Raw genomic sequence first — 23,323 nt, 5'->3', positions numbered from 1 at the left:
TGGGAACACAAGGGAAAACTCATTCTATGGGCTGGTGGTCTAAATACTTATCCATTAGTAGTTTTAAATCATTAACACAGCCTTGTTCAAAATTAAGAAATATGTTCAAGTGAGAGTGTTTACACATGCCATAAGATTAACTGTATTAAAGTCTAAAAAATAATCATTTTTCTTTAACACTAACAAACAACAGTGCACATGATGTATAAATAATAAACCCTAACATAATTAAAAACAAAAACTAAAAACACCTTCACTAATCATTCTCTCCACATTTCAATACCATTAAACAATTTATATTAAAGCTTTAGCTGGTCTGAAAACATAAAAGAATACATGGAAAAAGATTGTTTAACTTATACTCATTCATTTTCCACCACACCTGATCCCGGGGGGTCCCAAGGGGGGGTTCCAATCTCTAGATGTCTTCAGGCGAGAGGTGGGCTACACCTTGGATAGGTTGCCAGTCCATCGCAGGGCAACACAGAGACATACAAGACACACTCACATCTAAGGAAAATTTAGAGAAGCCAATTAACCGAACAGTCCTGTTTTTGGACTGTGGAAGGAAGCCGGAGTACCCGTAGAGAACCCATGCGTACTCAAGGAGAACATGCAAACACCATGCATAAAGAACCCAGGCCGGGAATCAAACCCAGAATCTTCTTGCTGCAAGGCAGCAGTGCTACCCACTTCTCTACTGAGCAGCCCCTGTTTGACTTATATAACACCATAGACATTTTAGGATCCATGTGGGTTTTATTTCAGCTTGGTACATCAATCTGGGAGTGATTACATAAATGGGAAACATCCACCTCAGCGAAAAATATTTGTATAACTTAGATGACACATTCTTCTCTTAATTAAAGGTTTTCCCAAAAACTTAGCCAGAAAAGGGTTTATAAACTGGGATTTTCTCATTTAATGAGGTAAGGGGTTTCTACATGGACATTTTCTCACCAGTCAAACATGGAAAAGGCCTCTACTGTTCATGCCTGTGGTGTCTAACAGCTGTGACTTTTTATGCGAAACAACAAATCTCTTTTTTAGATCATTAGTTTCATGTGTCATGGATGAAAAATGTTTCTCATATGAGTTGTCATGTGTTTATTCAAACTACTTTTTACAGTAAAACTTTTACCACAAATAGTGCAGGAGAAAGGCTTCTCACCTGTGTGAATTCTGAGGTGCGCATCAAGAGTAGCTTTCTGAGAGAAGCTTTTTCCACAGGTCACACAAGTAAAAGGTCTTTCTTCTGAGTGAGTTGTCAGGTGACAAGTCAAATGAACTTTTTGAGTAAAACCTTTGCCACAAACTGTACAGGAGAACGGCTGGTCACCAGTGTGAATTTGGATGTGTCTTTTAAGATGAGATTTATTCATGAAGCTTCTTCCACATAACACACATTCCAAAGGCTTCTTACCCGTGTGAGTGTTCATGTGTTCAGTTAAACTATTTTTTACAGAAAACCTTTTGCCACAAATTGTACAGGAGAAAGGCTTCTCACCTATATGAGTTCGGATGTGTCTACCAAGACTAGATTTCTGAGTGAAGCTTTTTCCACATGTCATACAAGAAAAATGTCTTTCATATGAGTGAGATGTCATATGACAAGCCAAATGTTCTTTCTGAGTGAAACTTTTGCCACAAATTGTACAGGAGAAAGGCTGCTCGCCAGTGTGAATTCTGATGTGTCTATTAAGATGAGATTTTTTTGTGAAGCTTTTTTGACAGAACAGACATTCATAAATCTTCTGATCTGCGTGATTTCTCGTGTGATCCATTAAATGTTCTTTTTTAAGAAAGTTTTCTCCACATGTCAAACATGTGAAAGGTTTCTCTCCTGTATCTTCAGTCTCTTGCTTCAGAACAAGCTGCTCTTTGTGCTCACTTATGGGGAGCTCCATGGTTTCCTCTGTTGTCCAAAGATATTCTGGCTCTTCCTGCTCTTCTTTCATTTGTAGAGGTTCTGGTTCCTCTTGGTCCAAACTGGAATTTCTGTCTTGTTCACAGAGCTGACAGTCAGAGAAATCCTCCTCTTTTCCCACATACTCCTGTAGGCGGTCTGGAAAGACAAACACAGCAGAAAGACTCTCTATAGCAGGTTAAATTAAATTCAGTTTCAATTTAGTTTATTTATATAGCACCAATTCACAACACGTCATATCAAGGTAACCTCATGAGACCATCCTGATCTCGCGAGCTTTCAAGGTTTCACTCGCAGATCAGTCTGGAGACTCTCTGTTACAGAAAATTTGGAGCCGTTAACCGAACGAACGTCCAATCAGCGTTGGCTTTGAGGCGGGTTGAGGTGTGACGCAACGAGAAGCGCGACAGTTCAGTCTAAAGAACATGGCGGCTTCAGCCGATGAAACTAGCGTTAGCGTGGCTATCGAGCAAGTTTTATCGCATTTACAGAGTATTTCTTCACTGAAAGAAGAGCAAAACACTGCCCTGGAGGCTTTTCTCAGAGGAAAAGATGTTTTTGCTCTTCTCCCGACTGGTTTCAGCAAGAGTAGCCTGGCTTGTTCTTGTGTTTTCGTCGTCGCTCTGGTAGTACGTCATATGCTTCGTTGATCTGATTGGTTTATTTGGCCCGTCTATCACCAACATAGGCCAATCAGCTAACCAGTATTTTCGCCCCTTCCCAAAATTACTTCAACGGAAGGTTTCCAGATGGATATGCAGAGCAAATCCATCTGGCGGAGTCAGGATAATCTCAAGGCACTTTACAGTTCAAATAGTAAACAATAGAGCAAAGACTGTGGATAGAACTCATCACCTCTGTGGGGTTATTATTGAAAGAAATGACAGGAACCTGTGGTTTTATGGCTGTTTGGATACCAGGAGTAACATGCTGTCATTGAGATAATATTCCATTCCAACTGAGTTTCTGAAGTTTACTTCCCATTATTATTCATCTTTTATGGAAACTCAAAGAAAAGCAACACATCAGCAGGTATGTTCTTGTTCTAGAACACTCTAATGTGGTGATGTGAGGGATGTTGGCTGCAGGATGGTGTATTTCAGTGCAAGGAAGCATCATTTAGTGTGAACTCGGAGCCAGAGATGATTTTCTGCCAAATTATGTTGGTCATTAAAAGTAGAGACTGTCTAGATCCTTTTGAAGTTTTCACGAGACCTTGGATTGTCATTTATTTGTGGGAAACATGGATAAGATCTGATATTCTAGGGTCAACAGCAAAATCCTTTAATACTGCTCTGCGATCTTTAGTGAAACATATTCTTTATCTCTGCAAACAGTTAAGTATCTTTAAATTTGGAGCTTTAAAATAATTTTTTAAAGGTTTGGTTACGTTGGCAGTACTTGCACTACTACAGGCATCAAGGCAGCCACTGCTAAGTTACCAGAAGTCAACAAGCGAGGAATGTACTGTAGCAATTTTTCATATCCAAGTAATACTTTAATCACTATAGTTCCAATATTTATGGTTTGTTGGCTTCAAACATCCTTACTAATCAGAGGATGGATCATTAGGGCTGATCGATATAGAAAAAAAGCTTATCGATAAAAAAAATATAGAAAAAAAGCTTATCGATAAAAAAAAAATGCATATTGATTGATATCGATAATTATTGAAAAGATTTGAAACCATATTTTATGTGCAGCTCTGCCTGGACATTTTATGCTAAATGATTTAATTTTAATAAAGAACACAAACACAGACTTCCAATTAAATCTTTATTTAACCAACTTTTTTAACCATAACAGAATTGTTTTAAAGAAAAATAACTTAAGAGACCTGAGTTATGTATTACATATTGACAGCGCTGTGTTTGAGAAAAACTTTCGGTGCGGAACTTGGTATCGTGGTGGTGAGCCACTGTTTGAACCCAGGTTTTTCAACAGCAGACAACGGCAGCATATCCTTTGCTATGAAGTATGTTACAGCATGAGTAATGTCCTTGTGCTGCTTGGACGCTTTGTCGTATTTATCACAAACCAGGAAGCCCAATTTAGCCTGCGTCGCCTGCTTTGTTTTGGCAGAAATTCCCGAAGATTTTCAGAGGACGATGCAGAGCCGCGGCGGGGCCTACACAGCTCGTACTCCTGCGGCTGGGAGCGGCTGAGATGATAAAACTAGTTGGTTGTGTTACCAGACTTCGTTTTCACTGGTTTTCAACAAATTTTACAGAAGACTGCGGTTTGTTTTTTGTCCGACTTGCCATAACTGAAATTCTGCCAAACTCGCGACTACAAAAACCCTTCTTTGGAACAATTTCTTCCGCCTCTCCTTGCTGCGATATCTTGGTGTGCTCTGTGTTGTGGTTTGAGAGGGCGGCGCTTTGTGACGGCATGCCTGGGTCCGCGATTGCGATTGGTTGGGAGGAAGTAGTGACTAGCATAAACCTACATGATAGGCTACAATGAGAAGGAAGGAAAACTGCGTTTCTTTATCGAACTTTTATCGACCCTCTTTTTTTCTATTGCGCCACACGTCTATCGATATATATTGTTATTGAATTATCGCCCAGCCCTATGGTTCATTAATCTTTACTTTTTCATCTTCCAGAAGCAGGGCTGTATGCTTTTCTACCTGGGGGAGACTGACTGACTGATTCCCAAATATAACAACAAAAGCATCAACTTAACAACCTAAATAATGCTGATGCTTGAGTTGATAAATCTGAAAAACCACCTCCCCCCGATGCCCAAAAGTCATTTGGCTGAATGCGGCACGAGGAAGAAATTCTGGCAACAAAGTTTATTAGACAATAAAGATAATTTACTATTTCAAAATTTTCCAAACATGTCTGTGGAGATTCTCAGATTTCTATAACTAAATATTTGTGGTTTGAAACTATTACATTTCTTCACTTCATTTAATCTGACATTCTGCATTGATTTGTACTTGTGATTGTAACAGTTTCAGTTTATTTATATAGCGGCAATTCCCAACCCGTCATCTCAAGGCACTTTACAGATACAGTTCAACCAGATCATCCAGTCAAATAAATTCAGAGTTTTCCATCTAAGGAAAACCAGTTGGTTGCATCGATTCATTGACTCTTCAGCAATCCCTCACACTAAGCATGCTTAGAGCGACAGTGGAGAGGAAAAACTCCCTTTGAACAGGAAGAAACCTCCAGCAGAACCAGGCTCAGTGTGAGCGGCCATCTGCTGAGGCCTACTGGGGTTCCAGGAGACAGAAGCAGACATAGAAAAAGAATCAAAGATACAAAAGGCAACTGTCAATCAGCTCCACAGGCAGCCCCGTCCAGGAAACACACAGCCAGGCAGACGAGCTCCCATGTCAGAGGATGAAGAGAGCACATCCAGTTAGTCACAGTCAGAGAAACAGGACTACACTGGAAAACAGGCCAAGCTCCAACATCTAGAAACAAAGGTGTTGATGGCAGCAGCACAGCTGATATTTCTCTCCAGGATGGAGTCACAGCCAAACAGGAACAGACCAGATGAGCGACTTTGAGAAATGATCAAAATTGGTGGCTTTAGGGGGAATTGTGTTGTATTCTAGTGTTAAACCTATTATAATTAATTTCAGTCTTGCTTGATTTAGAAACATATGTAAATTTTTTTGTCACTTGCCAACCAAGGACAACTGGTCCTTTTTCAAAAGGCAAGAGAAGAGTCCAGGTGAGGGAACAGCTGGAGTTAGTTTCATTAACATATGCAAATTACATTGGATAAAAATAATTTGCTTTGGCTCATGTATGAATGGAACACAAACGGAGAGCAAGGCAGAGATAAAAGAACAGGCCAGGATGAGGAGAAAGATCGAACACGAAGTTAGTAAGAAATAATTAGTGCAACACCTGGTGACTTTGGCTTGTCTTTAGAAGACTGACTAAAAATTCTGTTTGATTGCTCACAATATAGACTTAGACCTAACGTGGAGTGGTTACCTGTCCAGTGTGTGCCTGATAAATGCAGGGATAGACTGCATTTATTGCATCCAGCAAGCTAATAAAAGGACTAGGGGTTCAGAAAACGAATGAATGCCTCAAAAAGCAGTTTATTCATTTTGGTAACATTAGTTTCTGTGAGTAGTAGTGGGATGCTCAAATATCTGAGTATTAAAATGTTTTCAATTTAAAGCATTTTTGACCACTCAACCAGGTGAGTCAAATCTGCACCGTGAATTAAACCATGCAGATTGGACTCACCTGGTTGAGTGGCTGGGCAGAACAAATACATGACAGAGATGATTTGATGGCTCAACATTAACCTCTTAATACCAAAGGAACGCTCCATAACCAGTGATGGTTAAAACATAGACTTTATTGGTCCATCCTGTAATCAGACTTTATTTTTCATCTGCCAGCTCCAAATTTTTGTCTGAGAACTTGTTACGTCCACCAAGGGCACAACATATTTGAGGACACGAGACAAAAGATGAGGGTTCAGAAAAGATATTTTATTTATAAATTTTCTCCTCTTTAGCCTTCTTTGCTCGGCTTCTTCTGATTACTGCGAAGAAAAAGTTAGACGCCCTCAGATCCCGTGCCCCAAAGGAATAAAAAAAAAAAAACCAAAAGTAACAAAAGAAAGTTGGACCTGGCAGGCCGATCAAACAGAACAAAACGGTACAGCAGGGGGCCAACCCTATACAGGGCCGTCGAAGCCCCTACTGGTACCGGACTAAAGGCCAAAAATAACCTAAGCAAAAGAAAAATCAAACAACCGGTCCCGCCAGGCCATAAACCACAAGAAAAAAGTAAGAAACAGTTAACAAAAATACCGCATGGCAGGCTGGAACGTCCGCTGCAGGCCGCAGCGACAAGACAAGTGCGCACCGCGCACGGTGGAACAAGTGGAAGCAGGTGGAAAAGCGGCGTCCAGGCGAAGATAGAAAGGAATGCCCCAACATGCTGAAAGCCAGCCTATTTATAGGCGGACGACAGCACCACAAATTAACGTAATTAACTCGCTAAAAGAATTATTCAACTCCCAAAATATATTAACAACAGATCCTTCAACTAAAGTCTGTAAGAAAACAAAGAAAAGAAATAGACAAAAATCATAATGTGCCCGAAGCACAAAACAGAACTATAAACTCGTCTCTTTTCAACTAAATATGAAATTATTAAATTTGCCAAACGATTACCACAGAAAAAAGGAAGACGCATTCCCTAAATCATCAACTGAACATTTTAATACCACTAAACAATTTATGTTAAAGCTTTAGGCTGTCTATAAATATCAGAAAAAACATGGAAAACAATAATTTGTTATTGGAATGAAACAATATACATTTTTTAAATCCATTAGGTTTTTATTCCTACTCACTACATAAATCTAGAAGTAACTACATTAAAGGGAAACATCCACCACAGAAAGAAATTATTTGAAATAAATAAACAGTTTCTGTTAATGAAAAGAATGAAAATGAAAACTTAGCAGCAGAAGGCTTTTAACCAGTGAGGTTTTTATGTAATGAGGTGAAGGAGTTTCTAGATGGACATTTTATCACAAGTCAAACATGGAAAACGTCTGTTTATTCCTGTTGTTTCTTACTGCTGTGACTTCTTATGTGAAGCAATCAATCTTTTTTTAGGATAATTAGTTTCAATTTTCATGAATGAAAAATGTTTCTCACATGAGTCGCCATGTGTTGAGTCACATTATCTTCTCTAGTAAAACTTTTGCCACAAACTGTACAGGAAAATGGTTTCTCCCCTGTGGGAATTCTGATGTGTCGATCAAGATGAGATTTCTGAGTGAAGCTTCTTCCACAGAACAGAACAGAAAAAAGTCTTTAATCTGAATGAGTTTTCATGTGAAAAGTCAAATGACATTTTATGGCAAATATTTTGCCACAAATTATACAGGAGAAAGGCTTCTCACCTGTGCGAATTCACACGTGTTCAGTTAAATTACACTTTAGAGTAAAATGTTTGCTACAAATAGTACAGGAGAAAGGTTTCTCACCTGTGTGGATTCTCATGTGTTCATTAAAGCCAGATTTAAAGGTGAATATTTTCCCACAGGACAGAAATCCAAAAGGCTTCTCACCAGTATGATCCATTTTGTGTTTTGTCATATTACTTTCTACGGTACACCTTTTGTAACAAATAGTACAGGAAAATGGTTTCTCACCTGTAGGAAGTCTGACGTGTGTAACAAGATTTGACTTCTGAGAAAAGTTTTTCCCACAGGACAGGCATTCCTTAGTCTTCTTGCCTGAGTGAGTGCTCTTGTGATCTATAAAATGTTCTTTATTTGGAAGGTTTTCTCCACATGTCAAACATGGGAAATATTCCTCGTTTGTATCTTCAGTCTCCTTCTTCAGAACAAGCTGCTCTTCCTGCTCACCTATGGGGAGCTCCATGGTTTCCTCTTTAGTCCAGGGATGTTCTGGTTCTTTCTGCTCTTCTTTTATCTGCAGAGGTTCTGGTTCCTCTTGGTCCAAACTGGAATTCCTCTCCTGTCCACAGAGCTGCTGGTCATAGAAATCCTCCTGTTTTCCAATATAATCCTGCAGGCAGTCTGGAAGACAAACAGCAGAAAGACTTTTTATTGGTGGTTATATAAATGAAACTTCACTTTAATGATCCTTGTATTGATCCATCTACTGACAAACAGACTGGAACTACATATCCCAACATGCATTGCAGCTCTGACATTACAATAATAGTTTTGGACCCCAACTTCTATCTTTAAACCTTTAGATTCTGTCGGTCCAGAAAATTTTTTCTTCATTTTTACAGTGCAAAAACCCAATCTTAGTTTTCCCAACAATTTAATTAGTGATGTTTTATACTGTGGGACGACCATCCAGCCTTCATGTTGATTCAGAAAACCAGTTTAAAATAATTAAACCAACTTTAATATCTTTCTTCACCTTCTTAGCAACTATCTTGTTTTACATTTATTGACAAAATAAGCATCTGTACATCTGTTTCTATCCTAGCATCCAAACAAATGTCTGTACACGATCATTTGATGAATTATTATTAGAGGCGACCATCAGAAAAAGCACAACTTTCTGACTTTTCATTTAAATGATGACAGGGACTGGATACTGCATCAGCCAGAGACTTTTGATAAATGCAGTTTGATTGTTGTTAACTACTGCACACCTTTAGCTATCATGTGAGGCGACCTCCTCAGAACTTTGAAAACTAACCTTTAAATGTAGATCTACGTTTTGATGATTAATTTGATGGAAAATGTCATGAGAAGTACCTAGCTTGGTTTCTGTAGCTAAATATTAGTTTGAAATGTTTGAGTGAACTTAAAATGTTTTATCTGGGATGACGGAGGATCATGTGGGGCGACCACTACTGAGTGTTTTACATGATAAACAGGATTTCCTCTGTTTGTATTTATTTATACATAAAAGTTACTTAGACTTGTTATGTTTATTTAAAAACATTTTTCTATTCATTTATCATTACTCTTCAGGAATACACATTTGTCTTTGAAATATAGTAAAATCCTAAGAGAAAAGACAGAACTATGAGGCACAAAAGTATATTTAGGCAATAGTAGATTTATTAGTCTTTTTTAACCATTTAGACTAATTTTCAAGAAATGCAACACTAAAGGTGACGTAGGAGATCTTTTCTGACGCGTTTCTTACCACGTGGCTTACAGATCTCCGCACAGCCGCGTAGCAAGCAGTGAAATAGGAGGTCGGTAAGCGAAACTAAAATAAATGGTCCCCACTACAGTGAGAAATCAATGAATAACGCCAACCAATCACAAAAGACGCTCCGCTGTATACGATTGGTTCATGTGTTTTGAAGGCATGGTTCTGAGGGGTGGTCTGAAAGGAGAGGCATGGTTGTGTACGTTCATTAATATCGCTTGCTGGAACCATTTCTCCAAGATCTCCTTCAGCACCTTTAACAAGCAAACAGGAGACAGGGGTCATCAGGCAGCAGGTCAACACAGACCATGTGGCAAGAGTTTAATATATTGTCAGAAAAAGAGAAAGGTAGAAACTCTGGGTAATATTTAGTCTTATTTTTATTTCAAATTATCATGAGCGTAGGACATTTTCTGTTATAATGTGAACTTAAAGGAGTGATCTTCCCTATTTGGATAGTTTATTTTTCCTTTGACCATTAAGCTACACAAGAGTCATTAAGGTTTACTCAGAATTATCATTAAATCATTTTCTGTTGAGAGCTGGTTCAGGATTTTTTTTCCTTTATCATTAATGAAAAACGAGGTGGTTTCAGCAACCAGAGAAGGAAGCTTGAGGGCAACATTCCATAAGTGAAGGAGAGTGCTGGAGGTAGGCAGCAGCCCCACAGTGACACTGCCTGATGAGCCACAGAAGATGGATGGATTCGTATGTATATGTAAATATATATATATATATATATATATATATATATATATATAGAATTGTGTGGGTATGGCGAGTGGGAAAGATCAGGAGTTGGAAGACGCGCCAGCAGCACTTTATAGGTCTGCTGTATGGGACCACTTTGCATTTAGAGTGACCTACGATGACGGCGGAAAGAAAGTTGTGGATAAAAGTGCAACAGTGTGCGAGCATTGTGCAACACATTTTGTTTATGCTAACAGCAACACGACCAACATGTCATGCTAACCCTGAAATCCCACAGCCTCCGTCAGCGCTCCGCCCCGCTGCGCTCCAGACCGGCTGCTCAAAGCAAAGCCTACAGCCTCCACTGTGGCTCCGTCTGCTCCCCTCTGAGTTCCTTGGAGATCGTAGGGGGCATGCGCCAGATGATTAAATTCAAAGCAGCAAAACATACGGAAATGGTGCAGGGTTTCCGCAAATCATTAAAAATGATTACAATTAATTAATTTTTGGGGATTTTTTCATTAATTTCATACATTTTTATGGGATTTCGGGGTAACAATCAACATATACCGAACAGAACAGAAAACCATGACCACGAAACCGTGAACCGAACCGAACCGTGGATTTTGTGAACCGTTCCACCCCTAGTATATATAGGTGTATACATACACAGTGTTGGGCACGTTACTTTGAAAAAGTAATAAGTTATAGTTATTAGTTACTTCTCCCAAAAAGTAACTGAGTTACTAACCGAGTTACTCCACAATAAAAGTAACTAGTTACTAGTAAAAGTAACTATTGCGTTACTTTTGCGTTTCTCGCCCCTGTAACCCTCACCACCCGGCCCCCACCTTCTCGCCGTGTGTTTCCAAAGCCAGCTGAATAGAGCGAACGACCAAGACAAGAACCTGCAGAGAGTTTAGCATTTATTGCAACTCAACGTAAATGACATCAGATGGACAAACACTTTTCAAAATATATTTAAAAAAAAAGAGAAATCTTCTAACAGAGGCTTTAAACTGAAGTAAAATGTCTGGATTTCTTGAATCCAACTTAAAGTAGATGAATGCATGTGTTCATTTATCCACCCATCCAACCAGTTGTCTCACCAACAGCAAAGACAGTCGACTGCTAAACATTTTCACTTCATCCAACTCTAACTTAGCAGAACTAGTACACAACAGATGGACATAAAGTGCTCTAATTGTGTTTCTTAAAGAAGGTAAATTGCTTACAGGAGTGCAAATTGAACCAACATTGTTCATGGGTTTGTTAAATCCAACTCTAAACATGTTTGCATCCATCCACCTAGCCCAGCCATGTCAACATTTTAGCCCTTAAACCAGAGGTTGTATTACAAGAGAAGCAGCTTCTCAACTTGAGGTCAGAGAGTCTGTTCCTTTTAGGTGTGAAGACCAGCTTCCCCAGGATAAACCTTCTCTCTACCGGAGCACTGGATGGAGTGGCAGCATTATACTTCAGGAATATTCTCTTTATAAGAGGAAATCCATGAAGTGAGTCAATCATTTGGGCTCCTGATTTCAAACAATCTTCCACTTGACTTTCCGCAGTAGCAGAAGTGTCGTCCTCATCATCAAAGGAGAACTATGCGTCCTCTACAGTTGAGCTGGTACATGTGGGCGTGGTGGTTCTTGTACCTTTGTGATGGTCTTCACTTCTTACACTTGCACGACATACCGCCAGCAGCTCTGCTTTGTCCTTTCGTTCTTGGGTCAGCAGCCAACGTAACTTGAACCTGGCAGAGTCACAGCAGCCAGGAGAGCACTGTCACTGTCCAGTACCTCTGCAAATCTTCTTTTTATCGCCTGAAATGACATAAAGCAAAGAACACATCACTGACTGTCTATACGAATGCAAACTCTCTCTCTCTCACACACATTGGCGTGGTCAGATCCTTTTCACAGGGACACGTGCTACATTGTGTATCAGCGGTGGGGCACTCATTTTTTAATGTTCCACTTTCAAAGCTCCGCCACAGCCTGGTGGGCCCGAGCTGACAGGAAGTTTTTTTGTTCACCACCTCAGAGAGAAAGAGAGAGAAAAATGGTGCAAGAAACGTCCTTTTCCAGGACCTGGTTTAGCAGGAAAGCTTGGCTAACTGCATTTAGCTTTATCCTGCTTCCCCTGCCTCCTTTTTCAAAGGTCAGGATCTGACCCAGCATGGATAAAGCCAGCGAGGACTCATTTAAAGAGCTTTTTAGAAAAGGTAAAGAAGAACGAACAATCTAGGATTCACATGGAAAATTATAGAATATAATCTACTTTTTCTAGAAGTTTGATAATCTGCATAGTTGCTCATAAATAAACACGTTTACAGAAAATAGTTTTTTTATATTAAAAAAATATTTATGAAGCTTTAATATAAAAAATAAGTGCTGTAAAATATTTGCTTACATGCTTGCATTAATTATCTGTTCCCATCTTTATTTAAATAAATAATCGCCCCAGAAACTTTTTGTTTGTGTTCTTTGCTCACTTGCATTTTATTTGGTGCCCTATTGTGCCCCTGTATAGTATTGAGTCAGCTGACGCCCCTGCTCTCACACACACACTATGAGTACAACATATAATACATTATACACATGTATTATAATTATACACATCTATGCAATTATACACAATATACACAGTTTTAAAAAAAATTGAACAGAAATTATATTCTTACCTCCACATTTGCCTCTGGAAGGTCAACAAGCCCACTCTTCAGCTCAAGGGTTTTCATCATCAAGGTCTCCAGGGTAGGTAGCAGTGTGTAGAGGGAGCAGTCGTCCTCTCCCTGGAGGATATCTAGGGCGACTGTCAGTGGCTTCATTGCAATATTCCTTAACAGGGGTTGACGTTAAGGATTTTTACCACTTGCCCTTCAGGCAACTGACTTTCACATTTCATTTGCCCAGAAACAATTTTTACTTGCCCAGTATAATGTTTGATAAATATAGTTCCTAATATTTATTTTTGTATATATATCAATGAAACATGTTTGTTTTTTAAATGTTTTTTGTTATTCAGTATCTTTTAAGTTTCCAGGTTCCTGGTGTGTATCTGCATGCGTCAGATAATGAACTCAAGCCTACATTACCGTGTTAACATGCTTTTCAATCCTTCCTGCTCATTCTTTTCAAACTAAACTTTGCTTTAAACTGTTGTGTGCTTGGAAAAATATAAATTGTAATGTTCAAAATCTAAAAAAAACTTGACAGGTTAAAAACTTAAGATAAATCACAAGACAGAAGTCAATGTCACAAATGAATAACTTTTATTTTAGAGTCATGGTATGTTTATACAACATAATAATATTAATATAATGTGACTTTTCTAGAGAATCATTATACATAGTTATTTTATACAGGGTTTCCACAGTCTGACATCATTTCAGAATTCCCTGACTTTTAACTGACTCAGGATTAGTTTTCCCTGACAAAATAAATGCAGCCGTTTGTCGTTTTGGTAACTAGCTCAAAATTACCGCTAGGTGGACAAAAATTACGCCATCTGGCGGAAAATCACCCGTTTTTTTAAATCATGCGGGAATGTGTACAAAACAACAAAAATGGCGCCGGTAATGCTTCTGGGCCTTTTTAATCGAATGTCTGTGATTTTAAAGTAATTTTGAGTAATAAATAAATTTTTTTTGCGATCATTGCACTTGCCCGGTAACCTGACTCCGCCAGATGGATATGCGGAGCAAATCCATCTGGAAACCTTCCATTGAAGTAATTTTGGGAAGGGGCGAAAATACTGGTTAGCTGATTGGCCTATGTTGGTGATAGACGGGCCAAATGAACCAATCAGACGTTCGTTTGGTGAACGGCTCCAAATTTTCTTTAATGGAGAGTCTCCAGACTGATTAGCGAGTGAAATCTTGAAAGCTCACGAGATCAGGATGATCTCACGAGGCTCCTTGCCCGGCGGGCAAATGCTAGAAATTTGTACTCTCCCAACAATAAAAACTACTTTCCCCGGGCGATCGGGCAATGGTTAACATCGAGCCCTGCTTAAGGAGCTGATGCTCTTTTTCTGTGATTGCTTTCGAGCCAAACTTGGATGAGATGGTGTTTAGCTCCACTATAGGAGTCGCGCAAATCCTAACTAGAGCATCATAGAAAAAATTCCGTCTGGTACTGCAAGGCACTATCAGCTTCTTTGCAACCACATACTCTACTGTCACTGCAGCCACTGCGGAACGACGGGCCTTATTCCACCAGTCTGTGCATTTTGCCGTTGCACTTCTGTAAACTGCCTTCTCTGGTCTGCAGAGAATCCACCAGAACATGACACAAGGTTCAGTGTATGTGATGCACACCTGTAGTGTGGTGGTAAATTAATCGCTTTATCCTCCTCTTCAACACGGGCTTGCAAGACATCATTTATGTCGACAAAAGCAACATCGTCATCTTCCTCATCCGCAGTCATCCTCCTCAACTGACTGATATTTCTGAATGCCTTAACGAAATTCGAGCCATTGTCAGTGACAGTTGCTGTTATTTTGTGTGAAATGCCATAAGATGAGTGGATGATGTCAAGTTCTGTGGCAATGCTCTTGTGTGTATGACAGCCTTTAAACCGTCGGCGTGCCAGCGCAGCTTTTTTTTCTTTGCATGTTTGCTGGATGCAGCCAGTGTGCCTTTAATAATAAGGTAGCTCTAGTGCTGTCCATATATCTGCCGTAGTTGCCAAGTATTCCAGTTGCTCGAATTATTTTTTTAGCTCAGCTTTCATTTTAGCATATTCAGTGTCAATGTATTTGGAAAACGCCTTTCTACAGGGCAAACTGACGCCTGCTTTTCTTGGGATTTTGCCTATCAGTGCCCTGAAGCAGTCTGACTCCACTTTTGATATCGGAAGCATGTTTTCCACAACGTTCCTCCTTATCAAGCCACAGAGCTCCGTCTGAGATATTTTCTGGGGAGCAGAGGCACTAAAGCCCAGCTTTAGTTACTTGCTCGGGGGGGGTCCTACCTTGTCAGCAGGTCCTTTCTTAACACTCGGCCTCCTGCTACCTGTGTATTCTTGGGTCACTAATTTGGTTGAAGCGTGAGCCGTCCACCGGTGCTTCATTAAATTGGAGTTGCTAACACAACAAAAAAATTAGGGATGCACGATATTGGGATTTTGGCCAATATCCGATATGCCGATATTTTAAAACTCATGTACCGATAACCGATACCGATGTTAAAGCTGGACAAAAATAAGTAGTCATTGAAAATAGCAGTTTTGTTATCCATTTCTGACACTTTGAAAAATAATATACTCAAATATATTTTCATATGCTGATATCAAATTGATTTTTAAAAACGCGGTATTGATCTATTTTACTTTCAAAATCTCACGAAATTTCATCGTTCTGTTACAAACTCTCATGATATTTTGCAAATTCTTGTGAGATTTTGTTAGTAAAATAGATCGATACCGCGTCAATATATCAACATATAAAAATATGGCAAAATTTTGAGAATTTTCGTGGGATTTCGTAGCATAATGATGACATATAGTAATATTTCATTAGTAAAAGAGATTGATATGGTGTTTTAAATGGCAATATATCAGCATATGAAGATATTGTGATATTTTAATGTATCAATATTTTTTCCCTCGTCTTTAGAAGTTTTTAAGTCTGTAAAAAAAAGTTTTTGAGGAAGAAGAAGAAGTAGTATTTTTTTTTTATTATTTTAGACTTTAGAAACTCAGAAGCTGATCAAATATCGGCTTTAATTTGAGGGTATTTACATCCAAATCAGATGAATGGTGTAGGAATTACAACAGTGTGTATATGCAGAGATGGCAAAAGTACTCACTTTCCGTACTTGAGTAAAAGTACAGATACTTGTGTTAAAAAATACTCTGGTAAAAGTGGAAGTACTGATTAAACTTCTTTACTCAAGTAAAAGTAACAAAGTACAGGCTTGTAAATTTACTTAAAGTATAAAAGTAAAAGTAGAAACCACTTTTTTCATGCCGTTGCCTACATTTTAAATGGATGTCTGCCAATAGGACTAGATCTCCGTTGTGTTAATTTTCAATCATCTCGTCGTCCATGCTACTATGCTAACGCCACCGCCACCAAGCTGCAATGATTTGCCGCCAATGAATACCGCCGAATCTGTCGATTCATCTTGTAGTGGTGCGTCAAATGCAACGTAGATTCCCATCCAATTAGATTGAATTTGGTATTGATGACCTGAAAAATAATAACGGTAACTCCATTGAAATGATTCAAAACTGAAGTAACGAGCCAATTTTTTTAAATGTAAGGAGTAGAAAGTACAGATATTTGTGTAAAAATGTAAGGAGTAGAAGTAAAAAGTCGCCATAAAAATAAGTAGTAAAGTAAAAATATCTGAAAAATCTACTTGAGTACAGTAACGAAGCATTTGTACTTCGTTACTTCCCATCTCTGTGTATATGTACCTGCCACTTTTTAAAGGGACCAAAAGTAATGGGACAATCTGCTGCTCAGCTGTTCCATGGCCAGGTGTGTGTTATTCCCTCGTTGTCCCATTTACAAGGAGCAGATAAAAGGTCCAGAGTTTATTTCAAGTCTGCTATTTGCATTTGGAATCTGTTGCTGTCAACTCTCAATATGAGATCTAAAGAGCTGTCGCTATCAGTGAAGCAAGTCATCATTAGGCTGAAAAATCAAAACAAACCCATCAGAGAGATAACTAAAACATTAGGTGTGGCCACATCAAGTGTTTGGAACATTCTTAAGAATAAAGAACGCACCGGTGAGCTCAGCAACACCAAAAGACCCGGAAGACCACGGAAAACCACTGTGGTGGATGACCGAAGTATTCTTTCCCTGTGAAGAAAACATCCTTCACAACAGTTGACCAGATCAAGAACACTCTCCAGGAGGTAGGTGTATGTGTGTCAAAGTCAACAATCAAGAGAAGACTTCACCAGAGTGAATACAGAGGGTTTACCACAAGGAAAAACCATTAGTGAGACTCAAAAACCGGAAGGCCAGATTAGAGTTTGCCAAACAACATCTAAAAAAGCCTTCACAGTTCTGGAACAACATCCTTTGGACGGATGAGACCAAGATCAACTTGTACCAGAGTGATGGAAAAAGAAGAGTGTGGAGAAGGAAAGGAACTGCTCATGATCCAAAGCATACCACCTCATCAGTGAAGCATGGTGGTGGTAGTGTCTTGGCGTGGGCATGTATGGCTGCCAATAGAACTGGTTCTCTTGTATTTATTGATGATGTGACTGCTGACAAAAGCAGCAGGATGAATTCTGAAGTGTTTCGGGCAATATTATCCGCCCATATTCAGCCAAATGCTTCAGAACTCATTCGACGGCGCTTCACAGTGCAGATGGACAATGACCCAAAGCATACTGTGAAAGCAACCAGAGTTTTGTAAGGGAAAGAAGTGGAATGTTATGCAATGGCCAAGTCAATCACCTGACCTGAATCCGATTGAGCATGCATTTCACTTGCTGAAGACAAAACTGAAGGGAAAATGCCCCAAGAACAAGCAGGAACTGAAGACTGTTGCAGTAGAGTCCTGGCAGAGCATCACAAGGGATGAAACCCAGTGTCTGGTGATGTCTATGCCTTCCAGACTGTAATTGACTGCAAAGGATTTGCAACCAAGTGAAAGTTTGATTTATGATTATTAATCTGTCCCATTACTTTTGGTCCCTTAAAAAGTGGCAGGCACATACACACACTGCTGTAATTCCTACACCGTTCATCTGATTTGGATGCAATACCCTCAAATTAAAGCTCAAATCCATTGTGATGGTGTATAGAGCCAAAAAGATTAGAATTGTGTTGATGTCCCAATATTTATGGACCTGAGTGTGTATATATATATATATATATCTGTATATTTATCTATAGATATTAGGGATGAAACAATTTATGAAAGCCGTCCGAACCGTTCGGTTCGACTGTCTCGGTTCGATTCGCGTGCGTTTCGTTCGGTTCATGCGCTGCTCCTTTTTCTCATAGGCGAAGCGATTACACTCCAGAGCAGAAGGTGGCGGTACTGCGACCAAAGCCAACCACCAGTAGTAAACAAGAAGAAGAAGAAGTGAAGCAGCTTAGCCGGGTGTAGCAGAAAAAAATCAGTTGTTGTGGAGAATTGTGTGGGTATGGCGAGTGGGAAAGAACAGGAGTTGGAAGACGCGCCAGCAGCACTTTATAGGTCTGCTGTAATGAAAAAAAACCCCCAAATTTATGAATTATAATTATTTTTAATGATCCAATGAAACCCTGGATCATTTCCACGTTTTGCTGCTTTGAATTTAATCATCTTGTGCATGCTCTCTACTAGGGTTGTCACGATACTAAACTTTTCAACTCGATACCGATACTAAGTAAAATATTCGATACTCGATACCATTTTCGATACCACAAGGATAAAAACAAAGACTCTAAAATTCAACAGAAATATTTTCATTACTAAAAAAAATACAAGAAATAAATAAAAAACAATAAGAACAATATTTTAAGGTTGTATGCTGTGCACAATATTAAAGCTACAGTGTGTAATTTTCAGCGACATCTAACGTCCAGACTGCAGACAGCAGCAACATAAACATCTCCCCCCCAGCGTTACGGGACAAAATGTCTTCCACGACGTCCGCATCACCTACCTTCTTAAGTGATGAGGTTTGTTTACATAGATAATTTTACAGATAGAATTTCATTAGTCTGTGTAGGGTATAGATTTCAGTACCGTCTCAGTTCATCTCTCTCAACTTGCCGTAGTTACTTTCGAGCGTAATGGGCGATCTCGCAATCGCTAGTTTGTTGGCTCTGCGCTGCCGTAGCGCAAAGATGTCTGCCTCCATGGCTGCGAGACCCGCTCCTATGTAATTATAAATAACGAATTCTAAGGCAACGCAAATATTAAGGTTAAGAGGCTGAGCTCGTAGATGATGATAAATAACATAGCTATGTATAATATATTACATTTCTGACTGTATATCCCCGTAATTATTACACACTGTAGCTTTAAGCGAGCTTGATAAAAAAAACTGACAAAATTAAAATTAAGTGTTCCTTCCTTGGCTATGTTTTGCAGACATAACAATGACGCTAGCCAAACCAGGTAAACAAAAATAATTCTCAGCAGCTGCACCTGCTACAAAAAAAGTCTGAAACTGAAAAATGCACAGAATTATTCAATCACACAGTGTTCAGAAAGTGCATTTTCCACTATTCTGCACTTTGGATGGCTGTATCGATACTTTTGAAAATGAGTATTGTATCCGGATACAACATTTCAGTATCGATACTTTTTTGAGTATCGATACTTTTGACAACCCTACTCTCTACCATCTCCAAGGAACTCAGAGCGGAGTGGAGGGGAGCCACAGTGGGGGCTGTAGGCTTTGCTTTGTCCAGGCGGTCTGGAGCTGAGCGGGGCGGAGCGCTGACGTAGTATGAGGGATTTCGGGGTTAGCCTGACATGTTGGTCGTGTTGCCGTTAGCATAAACAAAACGTGTTGCACAATGCTTGCACACTGTTGTACTTTTATCCACAACTTTCTTTCCGCCGTCATCGTAGGTCACTCTAAATGCAAAGTGGTCCCATACAGCAAGCAGCTTTGCTTCCTCTTCTTCTTCTTGTTTACTACTGGTGGTTGGCTTTGGTCACAGTACCGCCACCTTCTGCTCTGGAGTGTAAACGCTTCGCCTATGAGAAAAAGGAGCAGCGCATGAACCGAACGCAACACACGCGAACCGAATCGAGACAGTTGAACCAAACGGTTCGGACGGTTTTCATAAACCGTTCTATCCCTAATACATACACACACATATATAATATACACACATATATAAACTTTACGGCCCTGATGTAGCTCCACAGATGTTCTTCTACCTTCATGGGAACGACAATTTTCTGTTGGTTGAGTCTAAAGTTTTAGAATTTCAGCTCAATAGCATCCAGGTCATGTGATCAATTGACTAAAAATCAGCGTTTGATCATAGTTCTCTATTGGCTTCAAAAGATACGGCTTTTATTTTTGCATTTCAGATCTCTTAATTGTTTGTAATATTTAATGCTAATATTAGGATTTTTGCTCAACAGTTTCCAGGTTTTGTGATGTAGGAGTTTGTTTTAACTGTAAACATTTACTGCTTACATAACATAAGCATAACTGTTTACATTTCCTTTTCACGGTTTACATTTCCTTTTAATATATTTATATATTTTTTAACTGTTTACATTTCCTTTTCCTTTTAATATATTTATATATATATATTTTTTTTTTTTTTTATTTCACGGTAGCTGATATGGAAGTCCCAAATGTCATTGTATCCGTTGCAGAATATAATGACAATAAAGGCTTTTTGACTTTGACTTTTGACTAAAGCCTGTAATACGGGGGCACTTGAAATGTTGGGATCATAGACATAATATGATTTTTTCCCTATGGGCATGATGTGATTTGCTCAGTATAATGTGTTAAACAGGCAAAGAATTAGTTTTTATCAACTTTAACTGGCTGAATATTGGACTAATTTTCTATATTCTATGTATTACTATATACTGAAACCTATTTATACAGGAGTTCACAACTATATATATATATATATATATATATATATATATATATATATATATATATATATATATACATACATACATACATATGTTTTGGCTGCTTTGTTTTTCATTTACAGAGTTATGTTTTTCTTACGGTATTTATTTTTTCTTTACAGCCCTTTGGTCAGCTGTGGTTGATTTTAATTGCATAACAAATATCTTGATTGATCTTGATTTAAACTAAACTCCGCTGCAGTGCTGAGGCATCCTTCTACTGGTCTGCTTAAAGCAGCAGGTTAGGGCAGCAGGATGACCTCCCCAAGATGGCGCCCGTAATGTCTGTGCAGAGACAGTCAATGCGGGGTCTACTCTAATATTATCTCTATGGTAGAGACGGCTTTCTGTGATTGCAGTGAACTCGGAGCGAAGAAGAGGTTTAACCGGAGAAAATTACTAACTTGACCGCAGTCATTAAAACCCAATGCTGGAAGTGAGCGAGCTGACCGCAGTAAGATGGCCGCTGACCGTAGGTTAGCTTTAGCTTAGCATGTTGATCTCCTCTAAGCAGTTTTCCAATCAGATGAGGCTAAAATCCACAGTGTGCATCATCAGGGAATCGTTTCTATCAGGTGTTTCCTACCTATCCGGTGTAAGATGATCTGGGGGATCCTGGTGAAATCCAGCAGTAGATGTTGATCGTCCATCTTTTCCTCCAAATTGACCAAACTCCCTTTAAACTCCGTGAATGTTTCTTCAGCAGGAGTTAACTGCTCGGTGATAAACTCTCCTTGAAGCTGGACTGAAGACATTCTCACTGCAAACACTCCCAGATTATCAGCCTCTCTACAATGACTCCACACACAAGCTAAGCTAATGCTGCTAATGCTACCCGATCCCTGCCAGCAGCTCTTCTTCTTCTTCTTCTTCTTCTTATGAGATTTTATGGCGGTTGGCAAACTTGTGAAATGTGCATTACCGCCACCAACTGATATGGAGTAAAGCAAGGAAACAGGAAACGATTCACCCCCCCCAAAAAAAAAAAAAAAAAAAAAATACAATAAAATAACCTGTGTAACTTAAACCCACATAATACTAAATTATACTAAATTACATTTGCCCGTATAATTTTAATTTACTCTAGGTCATCGTACCTCTGCCAGTTTCTGATGGTCCCATTGGTCTTACCATCATGCTTCCAACCATCTCCCAGTTCATATCTTTAACATCCAGATATTTTTCTGCAGCCTTCACTATTATTTTGATTTTTTCTGTTTTTTTTTGTCGTCTGAGCAGTACAATTAATCACTTCCACCATGAAAAGAACAAAATTTGTCTTTTTAACAATTAGTGAGTCTTCATCAATTTTTGGAGATTTCTCTAGAGGTTTGAAATTTGCCGTGTGTTGAACTGTAGGTTTGGGTTTTTCTGACTGAGATGGGATCCTTTTTGCAGCTTCAGCATAAGTTATTCCAAGCTCAAATTTCATTTTTTTTATTTCTTCAGACCTTTTGCTTGCTTCACAGCCGCGATAAGCAGCAGTATGTTCTCCACCACAATTACAGCATTTTATTTTAGCTTCTTTTCCACATTTACCATATTCATGTTCTCCTGCACACCTTCCACACCTCTGTTTCCCTTTACAAACTGCTGCAATGTGTCCGAATTTTTGACATTTGAAACATCTCAATGGTGGTGGATTGTAGATTTTGACATTGTAACTGATGTAACCGATGAATACTTTGCTTGGTAATTGCTCTTCCTCGAATTTAATTAGTACAGATAAACTGTCAGATCTTTCTCCGTTTCTTGTTGTTTTTAACCGTTTTACTTCTTTTACTTTTGCACCGCTTATGTTTTCCAGAATCTCTTTTTCAGAAATTTTCAGAGGAACTCCTCCAATGACTCCCCTGCTGATCTTTTTGTTCTCCATTAGGCTGCACTGAACTCTTATCCCGTCAATTTTGTTAATACGTATTGCTTTGCCTTGCTGGGCGCTGTCTCTGCAGTTAATTAGCAGGTCTCCACTGTACAGAATTCTGGCACCTCTGACTTCTCCAACAAGTTTATTGATGGTTTTTGTTAAGTGAACCGGATTCCAGTTTGTAAAAGAGTCTGCCTGATTAACGACTTTGAATATGACTTTGAATTCATTTTGTTGTGCTGTGGAATGTATGGATTGATCATCACTGGATTGTTCTGAACTAGATTCCCCTTTAACTGATCTCTGTTTTTTCCGCTTTTTCTCATTTTTTGATGCTGCTATCTTCCAACCTTCATTGTCACTATTTCCCTCTTCCATCCCACAAGAATCGCTTCCTGTTTCCTCACTACTCACGGCCCAGGACATTTCTCCACAAGCAGAGCAGCTTCAAAACACGCGCCATCAGCTCTTCTTCTTCTTCTTCTTATGAGATTTTATGGCGGTTGGCAAACTTGTGAAATGTGCATTACCGCCACCAACTGATATGGAGTAAAGCAAGAAAACAGGAAACGATTCACCCCCCCCCCCCCAAAAAAAACCTGTGT

The 23,323-nt window shown here is 39.1% G+C and overlaps 1 protein-coding gene across 1 annotated transcript; it reads right to left on the bottom strand.

Moving 5' to 3' along the window:
* Window positions 1-677: 677 nt before the first annotated feature.
* LOC119780351 (gastrula zinc finger protein XlCGF57.1-like) lies at window positions 678-21,490 on the bottom strand. The gene is made up of 3 exons (XM_038280371.1): window positions 21,438-21,490; window positions 8,084-8,473; window positions 678-2,065 (listed from the first exon to the last, which is right to left on the bottom strand). Exons 2-3 carry the CDS (start codon window positions 8,313-8,315, stop codon window positions 1,068-1,070), a joined length of 1,230 nt encoding a protein of 409 aa, XP_038136299.1. The 5' UTR covers window positions 8,316-8,473; window positions 21,438-21,490; the 3' UTR covers window positions 678-1,067.
* Window positions 21,491-23,323: the final 1,833 nt, after the last annotated feature.

The sequence above is a fragment of the Cyprinodon tularosa genome, unplaced genomic scaffold, assembly GCF_016077235.1.
Source record: "Cyprinodon tularosa strain WSP-4 unplaced genomic scaffold, ASM1607723v1 ctg1599, whole genome shotgun sequence".
Taxonomy (NCBI): domain Eukaryota; kingdom Metazoa; phylum Chordata; class Actinopteri; order Cyprinodontiformes; family Cyprinodontidae; genus Cyprinodon; species Cyprinodon tularosa.
The sequence above is the reverse complement of the archived record's forward strand: the minus strand, read 5'-3'. Positions and strand labels throughout refer to the sequence as shown.